This window comes from Cupressus sempervirens, chromosome 7 (genome assembly GCF_028749045.1).
Source record: "Cupressus sempervirens isolate cs-2001-9-10 chromosome 7, ASM2874904v1, whole genome shotgun sequence".
NCBI lineage: Eukaryota > Viridiplantae > Streptophyta > Pinopsida > Cupressales > Cupressaceae > Cupressus > Cupressus sempervirens.
Window position 1 is genome coordinate 473443943 of NC_143124.1, and position 20117 is coordinate 473464059.

A 20117-nucleotide genomic window follows, 5' to 3' on the forward strand; every position below is an offset into this window, starting at 1 on the left:
GTCATTACGGTCTTCTAAATAGCAGTCTATTGTCAACAAATACAAAATACAAATGAATAACGACTATAATATTCTCTGATAAATCTTTTCAATAAGTAAAAAAAAGAAATGGACCAGTGCTAGTTGAATTTCAGTGATATATAATGAATCTCCTTCACATTTTTCATGGTTGTAAAAACTTCTTTATTCTTGTGGACTTTGTTGAGGACATCAGAAACTTGTGTACTCTACTCTTTAAGAGGTTATTCATGAAAGCACAATCTTCTCTAATCTTCTGGCCAAGATAATTTTATGCGAACAAATGCAGTTCAAGATCTAATGGTAGGACTTCACATTCATTATAATTGATAGTTTTTGCAATCTTGTAAGAAGAATCCATAAAATCATCAGGTTAGTTTCTCTCAGTCCCTGCATGTAAAAATCCAGGTTATTTTAGTGTGTTGATTCCAACCAAATCAATTGTTTTGAGTTTTTTCTAGATCATTCTTGTTAGCCTGTCATTAGCTTGATATACAATGAGAATATTTCTTCTTCTTTTTTGAAAACTTGAGTTGTCGTCGAAATTTCGATGTGGTTTGTCGTCAATGGTATGACAAAATCATTGAAGCATCTCTAGTTGGAGTCAATAGTTCGACGGGGTTTGTCATCGATGGTATAACATACCCGTTGAATCATCTCTGGTTGGCGTTGATAGTTCGACGGGTTTTGTCGTCAATGGTATAACATACCCATCGAATCATCTCTAGCTGGCCTCGATAGTTCGACGTTTCGAATTAGTTGTCTAAAGTCGGCATGTGACATAGATGGGGATGATTTTCAACAGATCTTCTCATCGATACATCAACGGTCGTGAAGTGCGTCAAACTTTCGACACAATTCTAGTGACATTGACTTTCAATGTTTAATTGTCGAAATTTCAACCACCACCACATCAAAAAATAGGTCCAAATTTACTAGTGTTACCTTGTAAACATTCACCATGCAAAGCATAATCTATCATGATCTACATAGACATCATAAAATATCCATCATAATAGAAAATTAAGTTATTGTAAGATTGTCACAATTCAATAACTTCTACAAATACAAGTGACATCATTTGGAAGCCGTCACTTCCTCATGATATACACGGGAGACAGGCTCATTAAAACCACATAGTCACAAGGTATATTCATGAAGCGCAATCCTCTTGACTGCTACAATTTATTGATCACTGGAGGATCCATCTCAACATGGTTTACTCCCTTTGAATCAATAAGACAAAGATCATTGAAGGCTGACTGAATCACATCCTCTATCTGCTCTCTCTCTTTGAAGGTTGCCTCTAATGAAATGGCAAACTCCCTCTTCCTACAGTAACATTCTCAGAGGAAAAACTCAAGGCATGTAGTTCATATAGAAATATGGATATGAGATAATACTCGACGATAATAATTTTGCATAATAATATAATATCATCTCAATATAATATAGATAAATGTATATGCTTTGAACATATAAGCATGTCTTCCATTTTCTATATTTATATATATACTACGATCTATATTTTCAAATATATTATTTCCTTTATTAATATCACATATAAAAATCAATTTCATTTATTTTCATAACAAATTGTTTAGAAAATATATTTTATATTATTTACAAATATAGTCACCATATATTTTCCATTATACTATCTCATATAATATAACTAAGAAATAGTTATTAATGATGACACATCTTTTAAATAATTTTCTAAAGATCCAATAATGAAAGGAATAAACATATACTTACCTCCAATATCACTCTAAGAGTTGTTTGTTTCATGCAAAATGTTGGAAGTAGCAAGTTTCCATATATATGAAGCCCGATAACATTTGACGACTTCTTTTGTTGCAGGAAAGGCAGAGTGGTGAGGTACACAACAAGTGCTACTTGTTGCTCCACCTTCGAACATGTGTATCCCATTTAGAATGCTCAAGTATAGCATGTGAATTGAATAGAGAGTACGTATTTCTCCCATTTCCCCCTCCTAATCCCAACATTCCATGAAGTTTGATATTTACCAATTAAAATCAAGTTACACATCGTGATTAAATTCCCCATAAAATTGTAACGTGTATGATTTGTTGCTATGTGGACGAAGACACTTGTTAGATGCGATGGAATTCTCATTATGCCTATGAGGAATAGCCTTTATCTCTTTGATGTTGCTTGTTTCCTTTGTAGCAGTTGTTGTATTTACATTAACCAAGAGAGCCACTACTTCCCCGTCAAGAACCCTTGATTTCTTTACATTGCTATTTGTCAACGATATGATGAACTTTGTTACTTCCTTCTACAGTTAAATTCACTATGTCAACCATATATGAGCATTATGTTCAAAAGATGTCTCTTTGTCCCTGTGTGTCCTTTCTAGCACAAGAATGGTGCCAACACGCCCGGGTGAATTTGTTCGACCAAAGAACAATGCACACCCTAATGTAATTATGCATTCATAGTGATGGCAATGCCCTTTGATTAAAACTACTTGCCCCTTTAATTTAGACTCATGCAAATGACACTCAAAATACATAAACAACCCCCACTTGAATTACGTTGTCACTGTAATTTTCCCTTATGTCCACTTGAACTTGATGCTTCCCTTAAATAATGCACCTCTTTTGTGAAAGTGAGGCCAAATTGAAAGATAGTTGTCCTCATAGATATCTTGCTATTTGGGTTCCAATATTCATCAAAGACGATGCCCCTATGGAAAACGATCAACCTTGTTCAAAATGGAATAGGTTGCATGGTTCAAAATTGGCATTGACGCAATACAAGGCAGGAGAATCACCAAAGGAGATGTCCTAGTCCCCAGCAAATAACCACACAGCGGAAGAATAACAATAATGTAGAGATATACATACAAATTAATGTCAATAAGATTTACATCCAACGTGCCCGACTGTTAGGCCTTTCGAGTTACGGCCAAATACATAAGCAAATACAACAATAGCTCTACAAGACCCAAACCCTAGCTAGTCCAAATCCACACTCTGATAGAAACCCTAAGAAGAATCTAAACTTGTGCTCACAAGCCACCAAGCAACTTTATTGTTTCCCAAGCCCCAACTACTAACTCTACTCAACTTTGCTCTTCTCGGCTACTCCTCTCTAGCTAACTTCCTCCATGTTGGATCTCATGCCGAATGAATAATGCCTATAGACTCCACAAGACCCTCTACTTACACTAAACCAAGCCACAAGTCGGCCTAGCATAAAAGACATTAAATAAACACTCTCATTAAATACACCTTCAAGCTTGGCAACAAACATTAAATACATCAAATCAGGAGCATTCCACTAACTTTTAAAATGCCACCTATGCACCTCAATAAATGAAATGACAACTATTTTTCTTATTTTTCTTTTTATGCCACCCATGTGCGTCAGTAAATGAAAAAGTTTCTTTTCTCTATTTTTGCCATTTTTATTTTTATTATTATTTTTTCTCTAATTTTCATCACTTTCTCTCTCCACAATTTTTTTAAAAAATGTAAAGTATGATCCATTTTATTTTGTGATGCAAGATGCTCCTGCATCAGGCATTCCTTCCTTGTCTGCAATCTTCCTTGCCACTGTGACATGAATTCACCCGATTCGATTTCAATGCAAACATATTTTTCAGCCTACGAGTCCCACACTTGGCTGTGAGTAGTGAAGACAAGGGAACACCCTAGCAGTTCATTGTGAATATCATCATATCTTCATACAGGTTTGGAAAACATTGACACAATCTTTCCTTGTACATCAAACTTGGCAGGGTCAACGTATCTTCTATTTAAAACACCCACCAATCTCGCTACCATCTTTTGTATCTTTTGATGATTTCCATCACATCATATTCCTCGTGGATCATTACCTCTGGATCCCTCTAAGCAACATACCAAGCCAAATCAATATCCAATGCCTGCCTATATGCCAAACAGTTGTTAATTTCATTATTCCATGCCTTTCACCACTGCCATTTCTAATCATTTTACATTTGCACCTACTCTGATACCATGTTGCTTTCTCAAGGATCATTGGAAATGTAGTAGCGTTGCCTTATTGATATTGTATTTTTCCAAATGCAACGATCTCTTACATTTATATTGAGTATAAGCCATGAATAGACATGTCCCTTCATAGGACATGTGTGTGTGTGTAAGCCATGAATAGACATGTCCCTTTGTAGGACATGTGTGTATGTGCGCGCGCGCGTGTGTGTGTGTTTATCTCACAGAAGCTATCAAACATCAACAAAATATTGTGATGAGCATGTTATGTCGTCAATGAAATTATTAAGTGAATTTATATCTTATTCAATCATCATCTCCAAATCAATAAGACAATTGATCATATATATATATATATATATATATATATAGAGAGAGAGAGAGAGAGAGAGAGAGAGAGAGAGAGAGAGAGCAATGATTCATGAAAAAATAGTTAATAATATCTATAGATAGATAGATAGATAGATATATTCATACAACTATAAAATTATAATTGTCATTATATTAATTACATAATAATGAATGGACATGTCTAATAAAAGAGCATGTCTCTTCTTGGCTTATTCTCAATATAAATAAGAGAGATTGTTGTCTTTGAGAAACACATACTTTTTAAGCAGTGTTATTAAATATGTAGCGATCCTTAACTCAACGTGGTATCAGAGCAAGTTCCCTACCAAGCCTGTGCACTTCAGAAATACTCTATTGGCGATAATAAATTGCTAGCAATAATATCTAAAGGCAACTAATCAAAAAAAATTGCAAATCGAAGCCCTTTAAGATAATATTTCAGGCATTAACAGAGCTAGGAAGTCAATCATTTATATATCACTGAGTTGGCAACATACAACTGGTGAATTGAAAATTTGAACCAAGCAGTTTGGAATTCAAATTAAACCTATGCTTAAAAAAAGAATTGTGATATATTAGTTAGAATTAGCGATCCTTACCTAAATTGAGTCACACAATATGTAGTAGCGATTCACTCATGCTATTTTCACAATATCAGCCAATGATACCCAATGGAAGATATCATAGCAATGCGAACATTCTTTAACCCCCAAAATTGTGAAGATATCTGTCCTCTCTACAACTCAATATAAACACAACTTTATTCAATGGAAAGAATCCATTATAAGTTGCATAAGCTTCAAAGGGTATGTCACAGTTTTCATCGAGCCAATGTCTTCAATTGCAACATCCTCCCAACAGAGTGGGATAGTGTTACAAGATTCAAGAATTGGCAGATTAACGGATTTTCGGATGATTGATTGATTAACAGAGGAACAAATGTGTTCCTTATAAAGAATTAAAAGGACGTTGTTTCTAAAAGAAACAACATAGACTAAAGACGGAATTAGAAACAAAACTAGAGACAAGATAGGAAACATTCCTATCTGGACTGAAGAAAAAAGAGACGGGATAGGAAACATTCCTATCTAGACTGAAAGACAGACTACAGACAAGTAGATGACTATTATAGAAAGTATAAGATATTATCTTAATACCCTCCCTTAATGGTCAACGTACGAATGTCGGAACATTCTGGGATAATTGAGACCCTCCCTGGATCTACATAATGTTGAAACCAAGAAGCTTTGCCAGAAGAGTGCTATGACTCAAAATAGGTTGCATTTACAAAACTTCGTTTTTGTGGAAAAAACGGTAAAACCCAGAATCTCACGCAACCTTGCGTATTACAGACAACTTGAAATGATTTTTGAGGAGAAAATCAACAAACCCAGAATCTCACACAACCTTGCGTATTACAGACAACTTGAAATGATTTTTGAGGAGAAAATCAACAAACCCATAATCTCACACAACCTTGCGTATTACAAACAACTTGAAATGTTTTTTGAGGAGAAAATCAACAAACCCATAAAAAACAGAAACAGATTCAAAAGGCGAAAAATGCAACTTCGCCTTGATCAGGACCCGAAGAAGTCGGATGCTGCCTAACACCCAGAACAAGTTGATCGGTGTTTCGATATTCGAAGATTGCGATGATGCGCTGCTTCCAGGTTCCATCATTGCAACCATTGAATTTGGAATTATGTTCAAGCAAAATATTTGTCAAAGATGCCATGGCACGTTTTTCAATGAAAAACTATGAAAATTTGTGAAGGCACGTTCTTCGAGGCAAAAAATACGAAAGACCCAGAAGAATCAAAGAATGACCCAGAAGAGAGCTCGAAAAAACCAAAAGGAATCTGCTGTCATTTTTTGGATCCGCTGGCTCGAAAATCAAGGCACAAAAATCGAGGCACCCAAAAAAACGGACGACAACCCAGTTGAGCTCTCGAAAAACCCACCAAGAATCTGCAAACAAAATATTTTTTCAACCCAAAAAATTAGGGTTTCGAAAAAAACGGCCCTAGCTAAAAAAAGCTTGAAAAAATTTCAGATTTCTTGATAAAAAATGGCAAATTTTTCTTCAAGGATCGATGTGCATGGACGAATGGGGCTAGAGTGTGCTGAACAAACACAAGTAGACCCGAGTTCGGAAATTTCTCTAAGCCGAAAACCCTAAGCGGGTTTTTAGAGAAATTCAATAGAAATAATTTTGAAAAAATTTAAACAAATAATTTCACGAAGAAATTATAAATTTTTTCGAAAAAATTTAAGTAATAGCTCTGATACCATGTTACAAGATTCAAGAATTGGCAAATTAACGGATTTCCGGATGATTGATTGATTAATAGAAGAACAAATGTGTTCCTTATAAAGAATTACAAGGACGTTGTTTCTTTTAGAAACAACGTAAACTGAAGACGGAATTAGAAACAAAACTAGAGACAGGATAGGAAACATTCCTATCTGGACTGAAGAAAAAAGAGACGGGATAGGAAACATTCCTATCTAGACTGAAAGATGGACTACAGACAAGTAGTTGACTATTATAGAAAGTATAAGATATTATCTTAATAGATAGTCTACCTCAAGCCTTCATCCATGCCAACAACACCTTCTATAAAGGATGAATAGAGCGAGGGAATTATCAATGATTGAATGATCACCCATCATACTTAAAGACTATAAGGAGAATTGTTAACACTAATGCCAATATCAAAATAATAGGGGGGTGGGGGGTGGGGTTCCTTAAAGATCACTTCTTGCTCTAAAATGAGTCACAAAAGGCACTCAATTGAAAATGGAAGAAATGGAGGAATGACAAAAGGCCAGCTGAAGTGCTCTAAAATCGCCCAATACAAAATAAGGATAGTGAATTCGAACTTCCCCAAACTACTCAAGCACACATAGAAGTTGGTCAAAGTCAACCATTCATTTGAGATTTATACTTCATAAGCATTTGATGCAACAAGGAGAGTTAGAAAATAGAATTGAGCAGTCTCCAAATACATAGGAACAAGACGTGATGAGGGATAAGAATGCCATGTGGAGTTAGGAGATCAAAAGTGTCATTTGAAGTTTAAAGAAGAATTCATAATAATAATGTTGAGAATAAATTGTTAAATGCAAAAATCAACATAAGTTTGTGTGATTATGATTAAGGAAAGGGTGTAATTCATTTCTAAAAGGACATGATTTCTTATACCTAAAAAGTCATATCTTATAATGTTTAAGATATAAATATGACTTAGGGTCATGTGCAAAATGGTAGGGAGTAGATGCTAAAAGAAACTACAAATAAGACTTTCACATACATGTAGAAAGGACTCACATTGTGAAGGATGTAATTGGATATTTGATCCAAAATAAAGAGGTGAGTTTTTTTGTTCTTTTTTTTTAGAACTACCTTTATTTACTTATTGTAATTAATCTCTTATTTGTATTTCTATACGTATTATAAGAGTGGTTTGCCTTGAGTTTTCCCTTCCTCTCTAGGGATGTTCTCGCAAGAAAAGGAAGATTGAGATCAAATTCAAAGGGAGTCTGATACTTCACCAGAGGCAACATTGGATGAGGAGCCCAAAAGATTGATTTTCAGAGGAAGTTTGAAAATCCATGTGAGTGACTCCATAATTTTAATGAGTCTTGCCCCCCGTGTACATCATGAGAAAGTGACGACTTCCAAATGATTATCACTTGTATTTGTAGAAGTTATTGAAAGGCGGCAATTTTACAATAACGTAGAAGGTTTTGCAAATGGGGTTGCAAGCTTTGGGTTTAATTGTGGAGGAAACTCCGTAGTTAAGCGCGCTCAGGCTGGAGTAGTACTGGGATGGGTGACCTCCCGGGAAGTCCCGGTGCTTCACCCCTGTGAGCATCACCTAGATCCAATGAGTGCTAAGTGTTCCATTTATTCTCATGAGAGATGGATTCATGTTGAATCACTACTCATGAAACATGGGTCATCAAGTTTGACTCAAAATCACACAGTTAAATCCTGATATTCACATCACAATTTGACTAGTTGTGGAAATCATGTCCTACTTATCAACGCAATCTTCTATTATGTGGATATCTTATGATGTCTAAACAAACCAGGATAGATTACATCTTAAATGGTGGATTAAATTCCTTAAACAAACCATGAATGTTCCTATGGTAAGTATCATGGAGGATACATGTGCACATACCTTATGAACATTTTTTAGTACTTGGTGAATGTCATGAAACTTGATGTTCAGGAGGCCATTACTTAAGAGTACTTGGTGAATATCATGCAACTTGATGTTCAGGAGGCCATTACTCATAGTACTTAGTGAATATCTCACAACTCGACATTCATAGATCATTACTCAGATATTTGGTGAATATCATGCGACTTGATATTCTAAGGCCATTGCTCGATGTACTTGGTGACTAGCATGCAACTTGATATTATGAGGCTGCTACTCTTGATATCATGAGATGATATCTAGTGGTGAGTATGTAGTATGTTTTGATCAAAGATATTCTTAAACATGTCATCTTTGATATTACAATGAGGTAATATCAAATTTATGTGTTTATCCTCCCTAGCTAAGAGGGAGTGTTATTGTATTTGGTAGCTTCAATCAAATAAACCTATGAGTCTAAAGTATTGAAGTTAACTAATATCATGTGATATATAAAATATTGTCATCATATTAATTATATAATAATGTATAGACATGTCCCATGAAGGGACATGTATCTTCTTGGCTTATTCTCCATATAAATTAGAGAGAGATCACTGCCTTTGAAAAACACATACTTTACAAGCAGTGCTATTACATTTGTAGTGATCCTAAACTCAGCAACAACCAATAAAACATACTAAGGCTATTCATATGAAGGTTTCAACAAAAAACTTAAAGACGCTATAATTAGAGCTCTATAATTATGTATGATGAAATCATAAGGCAAGCATTAAAATATATTCTCAAAATGTAATTTGGGTCAAATAAAATAACAAAGACAGCTTGATAAAAGCAAATTTCTACATCTTAATTTTGATAAGGAAATAAGTAATGATATATCCTTACCGGCCAGATTTTGAAAAGTGTCCAGCGCCAAGTTCACACCTGAATAGTAATAAATTATCATTTGTCTTCTTTTCTCTTAACTTCGCAACATATTTCGCAGGCTCCGAGTACAAAACACGTGGATCTGTTTCATGTGTTACCACATTACAATATGTACAAAAAAATTTTAAAATTGAAATAAACCAACGCTAAAACTCTATGCTTACCATGAAGACCTCCAGTGACTAAAATGTTGGGGTAATTCTGTGCCTGAACCTGTAATATTTCGGCCCCCAATTTGGAGATATGGTTAGACATTTCTAGAATAATGTGATAATGTTTTCCATGATATAAAAAGAAAATAAGGTTGATTAAAAACATTTCAACGCAAACTAAATAGATGGTAGTAATGTGTTAAAAAGTGTGAATAAAAAGATAAAGAACAATACCGTCTGGCATATCTCCAAAAGAAAATGAGAAAAAAAAAATGTTCATTAATAGTTGCTCATTCATTGCATCACCCATGAAAACAAGTTGATCTTCTCAAAAAGTAAAAATCTTGAGTTTTTTCGGTCTTTTGAGACTGCTAGGGATATCTATATAAACATATTTTTAAAGAAGGCATGGAATCTGTGGACATTCTGGATCACAGATTGTGCAAATGATAAACTTCTCCAAATGTTTGACCTGCAGCTGACAAGTAGATGACTAGGATAAACTTAATTTCATGCAATAATCATCCATGCAGCAGAAAACTGGCTTAAATTCTTTTGGACTGCACACAGCTGTAAAATGAACCAGAGTGTGACTGCTATCCGTTGAAAGAATGCATACAACTGTAGAATACAAATATAACTCTTTTCCAACAATGGGCAAACATTCAACTGCATACAGCTGTAAAACAAACAAAACTATGCTGAATAGAGCTGTAGAATGAAAGCATACAGCTATAAGACAAGAATAAGAGAACATAACTGTAACCACTTTTTGCCAAAGGAAAGGCATATGGCTGCACACGGATTTTGAATGATGACATATATAATAGTTTAGAGGGATATCACACTTATTATTTCAAGAGACATAGCGACTCGTAGAAATGTCATGTGCGCTAGAGCCATTTAAATAGCAAATATAGAGTGAAAAAGTTTGATATAAGTGGGGAATCGGGGATTGATAACAGAACAAAAGGTAAACAGAAAAGGTCCGAAGTACTGGTAGCATATTGACATTTTATCAGCACAAATAAATGGAAATCAATACAGAAACAACAATAAAAGTGAGGCTTTGAAACAAGGGACTATGGATGTTGAACAATAATATCATAATAGACTGGGAGAAGAGGGATTTGAATCTTGGTAAGACCATTTGTTGGTTATGTAATTTTATTATTGTGAGATAAATCCAAATGCTATGGCTTTCATGGTTTGAAATATATTAACCATAGCACCAGTTGGAAGATCATGCGTGCCTTGAGCTGTTCCACCAAGCCCAGGAGTACATAAATACAACCCACCATTCAACCTCCCAGCCCCTCATGGGTTGTCTCTACTGGAATGGCTTCCTAGCTACTTGCATTCATCATATGCACTATCTTGCCTCAAAAATGTGTTGGCCAATTGCATTAGAATTTTAAGTGAATTACTATCTCTAGTCCATTATGCATAGGCAGATTCATAGTAAGAATAACAATATAAAGCTCTCTCTCTCTCTCTCTCTCTCTCTCTCTCTCTCTCTCTCTCTCTCTCTCTATGTATATATATATATATATATATTCTTGTGTATAGCAATGTGTAATATTCTAGTTCCAAACAAATAAAATACCAATAATAAACAGCCAAATCATTATGCATTATACACCACAAATTGGATAGGTGTACAAGCTGCTGATTGTTATTTATATATTCTGAGTTCAGCAATCTGATTAGATTGAATGCTCAATGATTCGCCTTCTTAGATCTACCTTTCTTTAGAATAATAGCAGATGTTTTACTAAAGCCTAATATGAATATGTATGTTATATCCTGCTCCTGTACATAGTATATACCCAGACATATAGATGTAAAAGGGGTTCTGATTTTCTTCAGGGATCCAAATGACATATAAAAGATTAGATATGTTTAGATCTATTTATCCATACTCATACTCATTCCTTGCTGGGTTACCCCTTTACTGTTTTTTAATGCAGATTTTGTATTCTTCTGATCTCCTCATACCTGCCCTCTACACTGAAAAATTACCTTTTTATGGGGAGAAATCCCATCTTTTAGCATATCCCCTTCTCAAGAGGCACATCACTTCCTTCTCGGTCACTTACTGTTTAATGCCCTAAATGATGGTTAATTATAAGTTCACCTTGACACCATAACTAGCAATACAATCTTGGTCAGCCATTTACTAGCATATGTTTTATTTATTTTTGATACCAAACAAGTTGATCATCTTGAATGACTATCACCAATATTCCTCACTTGCATCAACCTTTTTACCTATTGAATCGCCTAGGTTCTCTAAGTATTTAAGATACAATTATTATGTCTTTTGCCCTAGTCTCAGGCAAGGCATGACAACTATATTGGCAGCTCAGGGTTTATTCAGTTCATTAGGCATCAGTTTTTCATTCGGCCCTTTTCATGATGGAATCAGGGCAGTATTGAAGCCATTTTTTACATTTTAATTGATCAAAGCATTGGCACTTTGGAAGCTGTGTTTTACCAAACAAAGTATGGCTCGTATGGAGTTTGTACAGATGCAACGGATCAGCATTGAATAGGATATTGTTTTGTGAATGGAGTTTGCAAAGTATTTTGTGGATTCGTCACCCAAAAATTTAAAGCCATTTCATTAGCAAATGTCTCTAATGTAAGCTATGGATATTTGGCCATTAGCTTTTTGTCATTCATAGCAAGATATTGAGCGTCGCTGCAGCGAAGCAGTGGAACAGGCTGTTCTTTTGGCCTACAACATTTTATCACACATTAGAGGCATGCAGCTTTTTGGGCCTTTACATAGCCCACATTGCTTTGGATGTGAGCTAAGGCTCACACTGACAAAGCCTCCATCTCATGCATGCTAGATGCTTTGACCATTGTTGTGGCTTATTGCTTTTACCCATAGTGAGTTGTTGACATGCTGTCATGACCCAAGAACCTAACCCATCTCTCATCTCTAAGGAGCTCCGTTTTTGCTGCCACATTGTTCTTTGGGGTCGTATGGCAGGACCAAGAACTATTGTGGATTATTAAAGTGCCTAAAACAGGTCTGATTTTCCATAACTTTCAGAAATGAAGTAATTCTTTGGAACACAAAATATCGTTAAAAAGTTGCTTTGACAAGCTTTGTTGTGGATGACGTACCTTCTAATATTTTGCCATTTTATGCGAGTTTTACTATCTTGAACTTGCAAGTTGTTATTGTCATTTATCTAGGAAAATTGGTGTTTGCAAATTGTAATCACAAAATACTGTACAAAAGTTGCTTCAAGGAAATTTGTTGTGGACAATGTACTTCCTAAAATTTTGCTATGTTATGCCAGTTTTACTAGCTTGAATTCGCAAGTTTTTATTATCATTTATCTTGGCAAATTTGGTGATTGTGAATTGTAAATCAGTCTAAATCTATTTTGGGATGGTGCAGTATTTTGCATATTAGTCTTTCGTGTGCCTTTGTGTATCAAGTCAAACCCTAGAATTGAATTCCTCACTCCACACAATTATCACACATGGAAGCTCAACATGCCACTGCATGTTGTTGCAATCTTGGGTTCTTTGGCTAATGTTGGATACCGACCAACCCAAATTCACTAATGCACTTGAGCAAATTGTTCACAGAAACAAAATGGATGAGGCAAAAGGACTCATAGGTATTCATGGGTTAGAGAATTTGTTGTTACACATTACTATTGTAATACAATGAAAGAGGTGGGATAAGTTTATAGTGTTGTATGGTAAGGTCAATCATTCAATAATCTTGTAGCTTTAAGCTGATCTCACTTCTCTCCCCACAAATGCATTTCCCACAATTCCAGATTTCCTTGCACAGTTCAAGTTGAAGGATATGGTCATGCCAAAGAAAATAAGGAGTATATTTCTAGATCTTGTCTAAGCTAGAGGTCTTTTTCAAGTGTTTTCCTCTATTTTCTACTATACTATAGATGCAATGGGAGAAGACCATTAGATGCCTTCTTTTGAGGAGTTTTGTGTTCAAAATGACCAGGGAGCAAGCCAAGTTGATTCAAATGGATGTTCTTCCTTAGAGTAATGCTTTGATAGCTCATTTTTCTAATGGCAAGGGTTACAATAAGAAGTCGTCCAAAATAGACTCATCTTCACGTGGTGAGTGTACCTCCAACCCTCAGGAGAATTATGATAAGAGACTAATCCTCCTCCTTTCTTAGAAGAGTCATCTTCCAGGTCTAAGAAGAACAAGGAAAATTGTTCCTTTTGTGGCAAGTGAGGGCATAATAATGCACATTGTTTTGCGAGGTTAGCAACATTAGAAGAAGCTATGAGGAAGTGTAATCTTGACATGCCTAAGTCTTCTTCTTTGGGAAAAGGGAAAGCTCTTTCAGCTATAGCTTTTTCCTCTAGCAATTCCAGTTGAATTCTTCATATCAGTGCTTCTCATCACATGACTCGTACTGTGGATCTTTTTTATTCTCTTTTTGATAGTCCTGCATCACATATTGTTGTTGGGAACTGAAGTCAGATTCACCATTTGGGGATATGCTTAATTCAAATGCAGGATGGTAGCAGTGATGATGTTCTTGATATTTCATAAAATCTGTTTTTCATCTATCAAATTCACAATCATGGAGATATTAGGCTTGTTGAGTTCTCTCCTACTGGTATCCAAGATCTTGAGAAAGTCGCTGCTACAAGAACACTTGATCCTGCATCGTGTTCATATTAGCTTCATGGATTTGAGTCTTCATCAAGTTATCCCTTATTGCTCATTCAAATTTTACAAGCAAACTTTGGCACAAAAGGCTCGGGCATCTCAATTACATATCTTTTCAGGATACAAGTACACAGCATATGGTGATTGGTCTAACCAAGATCTCGTGTTCAAAGGAAGTATGTTAAGGTCACGTTCTTGGCAAACATCACAAGGATCCATTTCTCGAGGGTTTGACCACACAAGCTTCAGCTCCACTTGATTTAGTGGATGATGACCTCATGTCACTCCTCACTTCATTTATAAGGGCCAAGTATATGCTGACATTTATTGATAACTTTTCTAGGCTCATATGGGTGTACTTTATGAAGCACAAGGATGACGTTCTTCAATATTTCATGATCTTCCTTGCAATTGTGGAAAAGTAGTCAAAAGATTCCCACAATTGATTGGGGGGTGCGGTAGCCAATCAAGCCTTTTAGGAATTTTGTCATGCTCAAGGAATTCTTCATCAACACCTAGTGTCATACGTTCCTCAGCAAAATGGTGTTGTGGAGCAATAGAATAGAATCTTACAAGAGGTCGCCAATTGCTAAGTCACAAGGTTCAAATTCGAATTCAAGTTCAGCAAGTATAAAATTCGAATGAAGTTCAAGAGGACTAAAAAATCAGAAAAAAATCGAATTAAATTTGCCTTGTATAATTTTAATTATTTTTAAATATATGCAATATATCCCATAATTTATAAAAATAATTAAAATCGCTAAATAGATTTGACAACTTTATAAGCATGATGACACATTTATAAAGTATAAAACATAAGAAACATGTGAAATCACAATAGAAAAGATGTGTTTTATTCGCAATGTTACAATCAAAAGTCAAGACTTTATAGCTTTAAAAAAGCTCTAAGTCATCAAGAGCACTTGGTTTAGATGGTGTAGCATCATCATCAATATCACTACCCAATTCCTCATCAAAAAAGTCGAGCTCATTTGTGTCTGGTACTGCTATGTCTTCTAAAGCTCGTTTTTGTGAAGATGACTCATTTGCTGATTTGTTCATGAGTGATTTTAAATTGCTGTGAACATAGACAATATCCCCCAACTTTCTAGACAACAAAGTGTTCCTCTTTTTGGAATAGATGTGGTCAAAGCAACTTCAATTTCTCTCACAAGCTGATGAACTTGCTCCTTGACTCAATATTCTAATGGCAAATTGCTTAAGTTCAGGATTTTCTGCTCCATAGCTCATCCACCATCTATAACCAAGTACCTCATCTCGTGTCATATCATACTTGGCTGCTCCTATTCCAAACATCCCTTCCACTTTCCTGTATTTACAACATTGTTTTCTAATTAGAGATGCAATTGATGGATCTGGTTCAAACCTATTAATGGCTTCATAAAACCCTGCTATAATTTTAGCACCACCTTGTCTATCAATGTGAAATAGTTTAGGCTCCAAATTACAAGTTATTTCATGTAAAGGAGTGTGCATCATTCTCCATCTGAAATCAACAATCTCCAATATCTCTATGTACTCTGCTTCCAAATTATTTAGTGCTCTCTGAATAACTTCCTTGCAATGATCCATGCTTTCATAAAGCATTCCAAGGCAAGGAGTGTCACCATCAACCATATGGAGCACATCAACAAATGGCTCGCATATATTTAAGACCTTTACCCCACTATCTCAAAAGATGCAATATAAAATAAATTGATCTATGATCTTCCCTTTAGCACTTTTAGAGTGTATAGAATTTTCCCATTCATTGGAACAAATCACCAGTGTTACACCAGTAGGGGGGTACTTCAGAACGCCGGGACGAGTTTCCGTGACACAGGAAAAATGGGCCTCATTTTCAGGATGACAGGGGGACAGCCAAGGGATGGCAACAAGGGGAGGATGGGCCAGAGAGAAGTATTATACATATAGAACTTGAAATGCTAGTTATGAAATGATGTTTTCAGCAATTCACTAGAACATACCAAATTAAAATACTTGAACATAGCAAAACTGCAACATGAATTAGAACCATTGACATTCAACATAGTAAGGTATAATAGTAACATTCAAAAATCAAAATTCAAATAGAAATTCAAGTACACATCCTAGCGGTGGCATGGTTGCAGAATGGCGGAGGTGGGGGTGCTTGGGTACTCAAGTACCCGGTGCGGGGACATCTCGAGGGTGGGTACTTCAAGGTTTGGGAGGGGGTGCGAGTCTCTGGGTTACACTGCAAATTACAGATCTCAAAGTTGCTCTCTCCAACCACTCTTTTCAAAGCGATATAAAATGAAGCAAATCTTGTATCACAAGGCCTCAACAACTCCCTAGATGCATGTTGTCTATGAAGACTCAAAGTAAGACGATGATTTTGTATGAATTTGCAACTGCTCTTCCTCTATGAATTGCTTCATGTATCCAAGAGAATTTTTCCTTGTCATGAAGCAACAAATCCAAACAATGAACTAGACATGGACTTGAATAAATTTGTGGGTACTTCTCTACAATCAGTTTCCCAGCTCCCCCACAATTTGTTGCACTATCAATAACTATTTGTTGCATATCAGTAACTACTTGAGCCACATTTGCAACACCTTCTTCAAGAATTGCTTCCTCTAACATTTGAAATATATATTCAGAAGTTTTTTTTTTATTCATAGTGTCAATAACCTTCAAGAATACAACACCTTCAGGACAAGCCACTAAAACATTAATCAATGGCTTTTTGACATATATCTGACCATCTGTCACTCAATAAAGTGCAACCTGTTGCCTTCCAAGAGTCTCTGACCACAACTAATTTCTCAATCACTCTATCTTTTGACCTCTCCAGAAAGGGTTGTTCTAAGAGTCTCTAAAGAGGGAGGTATGTACCCTTTGCCAAACTCTGCAGCCTTTTGAAATACAGTACGAAAAAGTGGATTTCTAGCTACATTGAATGGAATCGCACTTGTATAGAATAAATCAGCTAGTAAATCATCCACTTCTTGTTTATCACCTAGTTTCCAAAAGCTACTCAATGTTCCAATCTCTTTTGACACCTTTATGTCTAAGGTAGACATGAAGAGGGAGCTATAGTAGATGTGAATCTAGAGATATCATCTTCAATTCTTTATCTCTTTTGTGCCTTCTTCATCTTTTCAGCAATAGAAGATGAATGCTCTCTCTAAAATAGCTCTGATCTCTTGAGTCAAACTTGGAAATGCAATAACCCCTCTACCTTTACCAGCTATAATACCAAGCAAGTGATCCATGTCCCTTGTTAAATTTCCAATAAGAACTTTTCGACACAAGTTACACTAAATTGTAACCCCATTACAAGTCACATGTTTCCATGCCTCCGAAGTTGATTTGTTGGGATCCATATTACAATCTGTAGAATTGAAAACAAAATAATACATTATATCCAATATATTAACTAAACTTTTTTTAAATGAAAAGAATGTTAATTATTTTAGACTTTAAAACAAAATAATTCTATAAAATTAAAGTTTGATTTAAATATGTTAATATAAAATAAACCAATATCATATTACATATTAGTATGAAATTAAAATTAAACATGTAAAATTCAACATTTAACACTTTTATAATTACATTATTTGAAATATACATTTATAAAACATAATAAGATATACTTTTTTATTTATTAAATATTAATAAAAGTTATAAAGCAAAACAAAACAAAAAATATTAATATATATCTAATTCACTATAAACTTTAATATTTTACAATTTAAAGACCTATGATATTAAAAAGTTAATAATATATCAATATTTTAAATTATAATTTTTTTAAAACAAATATTACATAACCATTATAAACTATTATATGGCAAATCAATTACCAATTACCATTACAAAATATTGTAAGAAAAATTGTGATTAAAACAATTACCAATTATAGTCAAGAAATTTAAAATATTATTTAATGACCATAATTTTTCTTAATAAGAGATTTAATTTTCTAATAGATATTCATTACCAATTTAAAATAATTCTCTAATTAATTTTCTAAACTTGTCATTTAAAATTATTTGCTACAATAACAGATATAATAAAACTAAAACATATATTGCATAACATTCCCATGTATTTTCTATACCTTTAAATGAAAACCTAAACTTTTCCTAGGCACTGATACCTCATGCGACGCAGATTTTCCTGGGTGCCGAGAAGAATTCCAACCACCTCATACGGCAAAAATAGCAAACACTATTGCAAATCCACCTTCCAACGCTTTAGAAATTGCAGATGCTGCTCTCAAATTGATTCGCCTCTTTAGCTCTCCATAGAACAAATTTAAATTGCAGAACAACTGGCATTTATTTTTGTGCCTTTATAGGGCTCGAGAGCAACAATTTGGCTCGAGAGCAACAATTTATAGACAAAAATTGGTTGAAAACCCTACAAACGTTGCAGGTTCATTAATACAGTAATTTCTATTTTTTTACTGCAGTAAAAAACCATTCCGCTTTTTGCCTACAAATTTCTAGCGATTTGAATTTTTTAGGAATATTCCAAATTTGGCAATTTTCGAAATTCATGCTTCTTGTTCACCGAATTCTATGACTTAGGCCAATTGTACTCTTCAATCTAGTTCCATGGCTCCAACATTTTGGGCAAAGGCTATCAATTGTGTTGTCTACATTCAAAACCATATACCTTACAGGGCAATGCAAAATATGACTTCCAAGGAGGCTTGGTCTCATGTCAAGCTCAAGGTTTCCTTTTTTTAGGGTATTTGGTAATGATGCATGTAAATTCATTCAAGATGGTAGGTGCAAGGCAACAAAGGAGAAGAGTCAATAGTTTATCTTTGTTGGCTATGGTGAGGATGTGAAGGTTCTTGGTTGTTTGATCCTATCACTAGATAGGTATATTTTCATCATGATGTTCATTTTGATAAGTCTTTTCAATCTAAAGGATTGTCCATCCCAAGCCTCTTCCTCTATTTTTCCCAATTTTTCTTTAGAAGAAGTTTTGATTCTAAAAGAGGATGAAGATGGTATTGATCTAATTGTTGACATGACTCCATCTTTTCTTTCTCCTCCACCTGTAGTGCGTCTCCCATTTGCATTATGCATGATGTCCTGATGGATGTGACCTTGGTGTTCTTATCGAGTAATCATCATGGGATCTATGAGTGGTCTACACCCTTTGAATGATATGACTTGTGTTGTTACCAATGTAACACCAGTACTAGGGAACGTTGGGACAGCAATACATTGGGATGGTGAGACATTGGGACGAGTTTTTAGGGCAAGGGGAAAATGGGCCTCATTATTGGGACGACAGGGGGATAGCTAGGAGACAGTGGCAAGGGGAGGACGGGGAAGGTATGGGTGTTGTATAGTATACATATAGAACTTGAAATGCTTGTTATGAAATGATGTTTCAGTAGAACATACCACATTAAAATACTTGAACATAGCAAAATTGCAACGTAAACTAGAACTGTTGAAAATTCAACATAGTAACATATTACATACCCAATAGTAACATTCAAAAAACAAAATTCAAATAGAAATCCAAGTCCCCATTCCAGCAACAACATGGTTGCAAAATAGCAGAGGTGGGGATACTTGGATACGCGAGTACCCAATGTGGGGATGTCTCAGGGACGAGTACTCCCAAGGTTTGGGAGGGGGTGCGAGTCCTCGTGTAACATTGGTTGTTCCGTTAGGCGACTGGTTATGCTTTATGTATATGGAACTTATGTAGTTGATGGTGTACCAATGATAACCTAGATTGGTATGGTATCACGATGTTATTCTATGAGTACCTACGAGATATGAAT

General features: G+C 35.2%; 1 protein-coding gene across 2 annotated transcripts in view; it reads right to left on the reverse strand.

The window, feature by feature from the left end:
- LOC149547607 (Prolyl oligopeptidase family protein) overlaps window positions 1–20117 on the reverse strand; it is a 103509-nt gene that overhangs the window by 13667 nt on the left and 69725 nt on the right. For both annotated transcript variants that reach the window (XR_016353900.1, XM_089791719.1), the window contains exons 9-10: window positions 9643–9691; window positions 9437–9560 (exon numbers count right to left, since the gene is read on the reverse strand). Coding sequence is in view for 1 of the 2 variants with exons in the window: in XM_089791719.1 (XP_089647845.1) it covers window positions 9437–9560; window positions 9643–9691 (173 nt within the window). In the remaining variant the exon portion in view is untranslated. The remainder of the gene's footprint in view (window positions 1–9436; window positions 9561–9642; window positions 9692–20117) is intronic.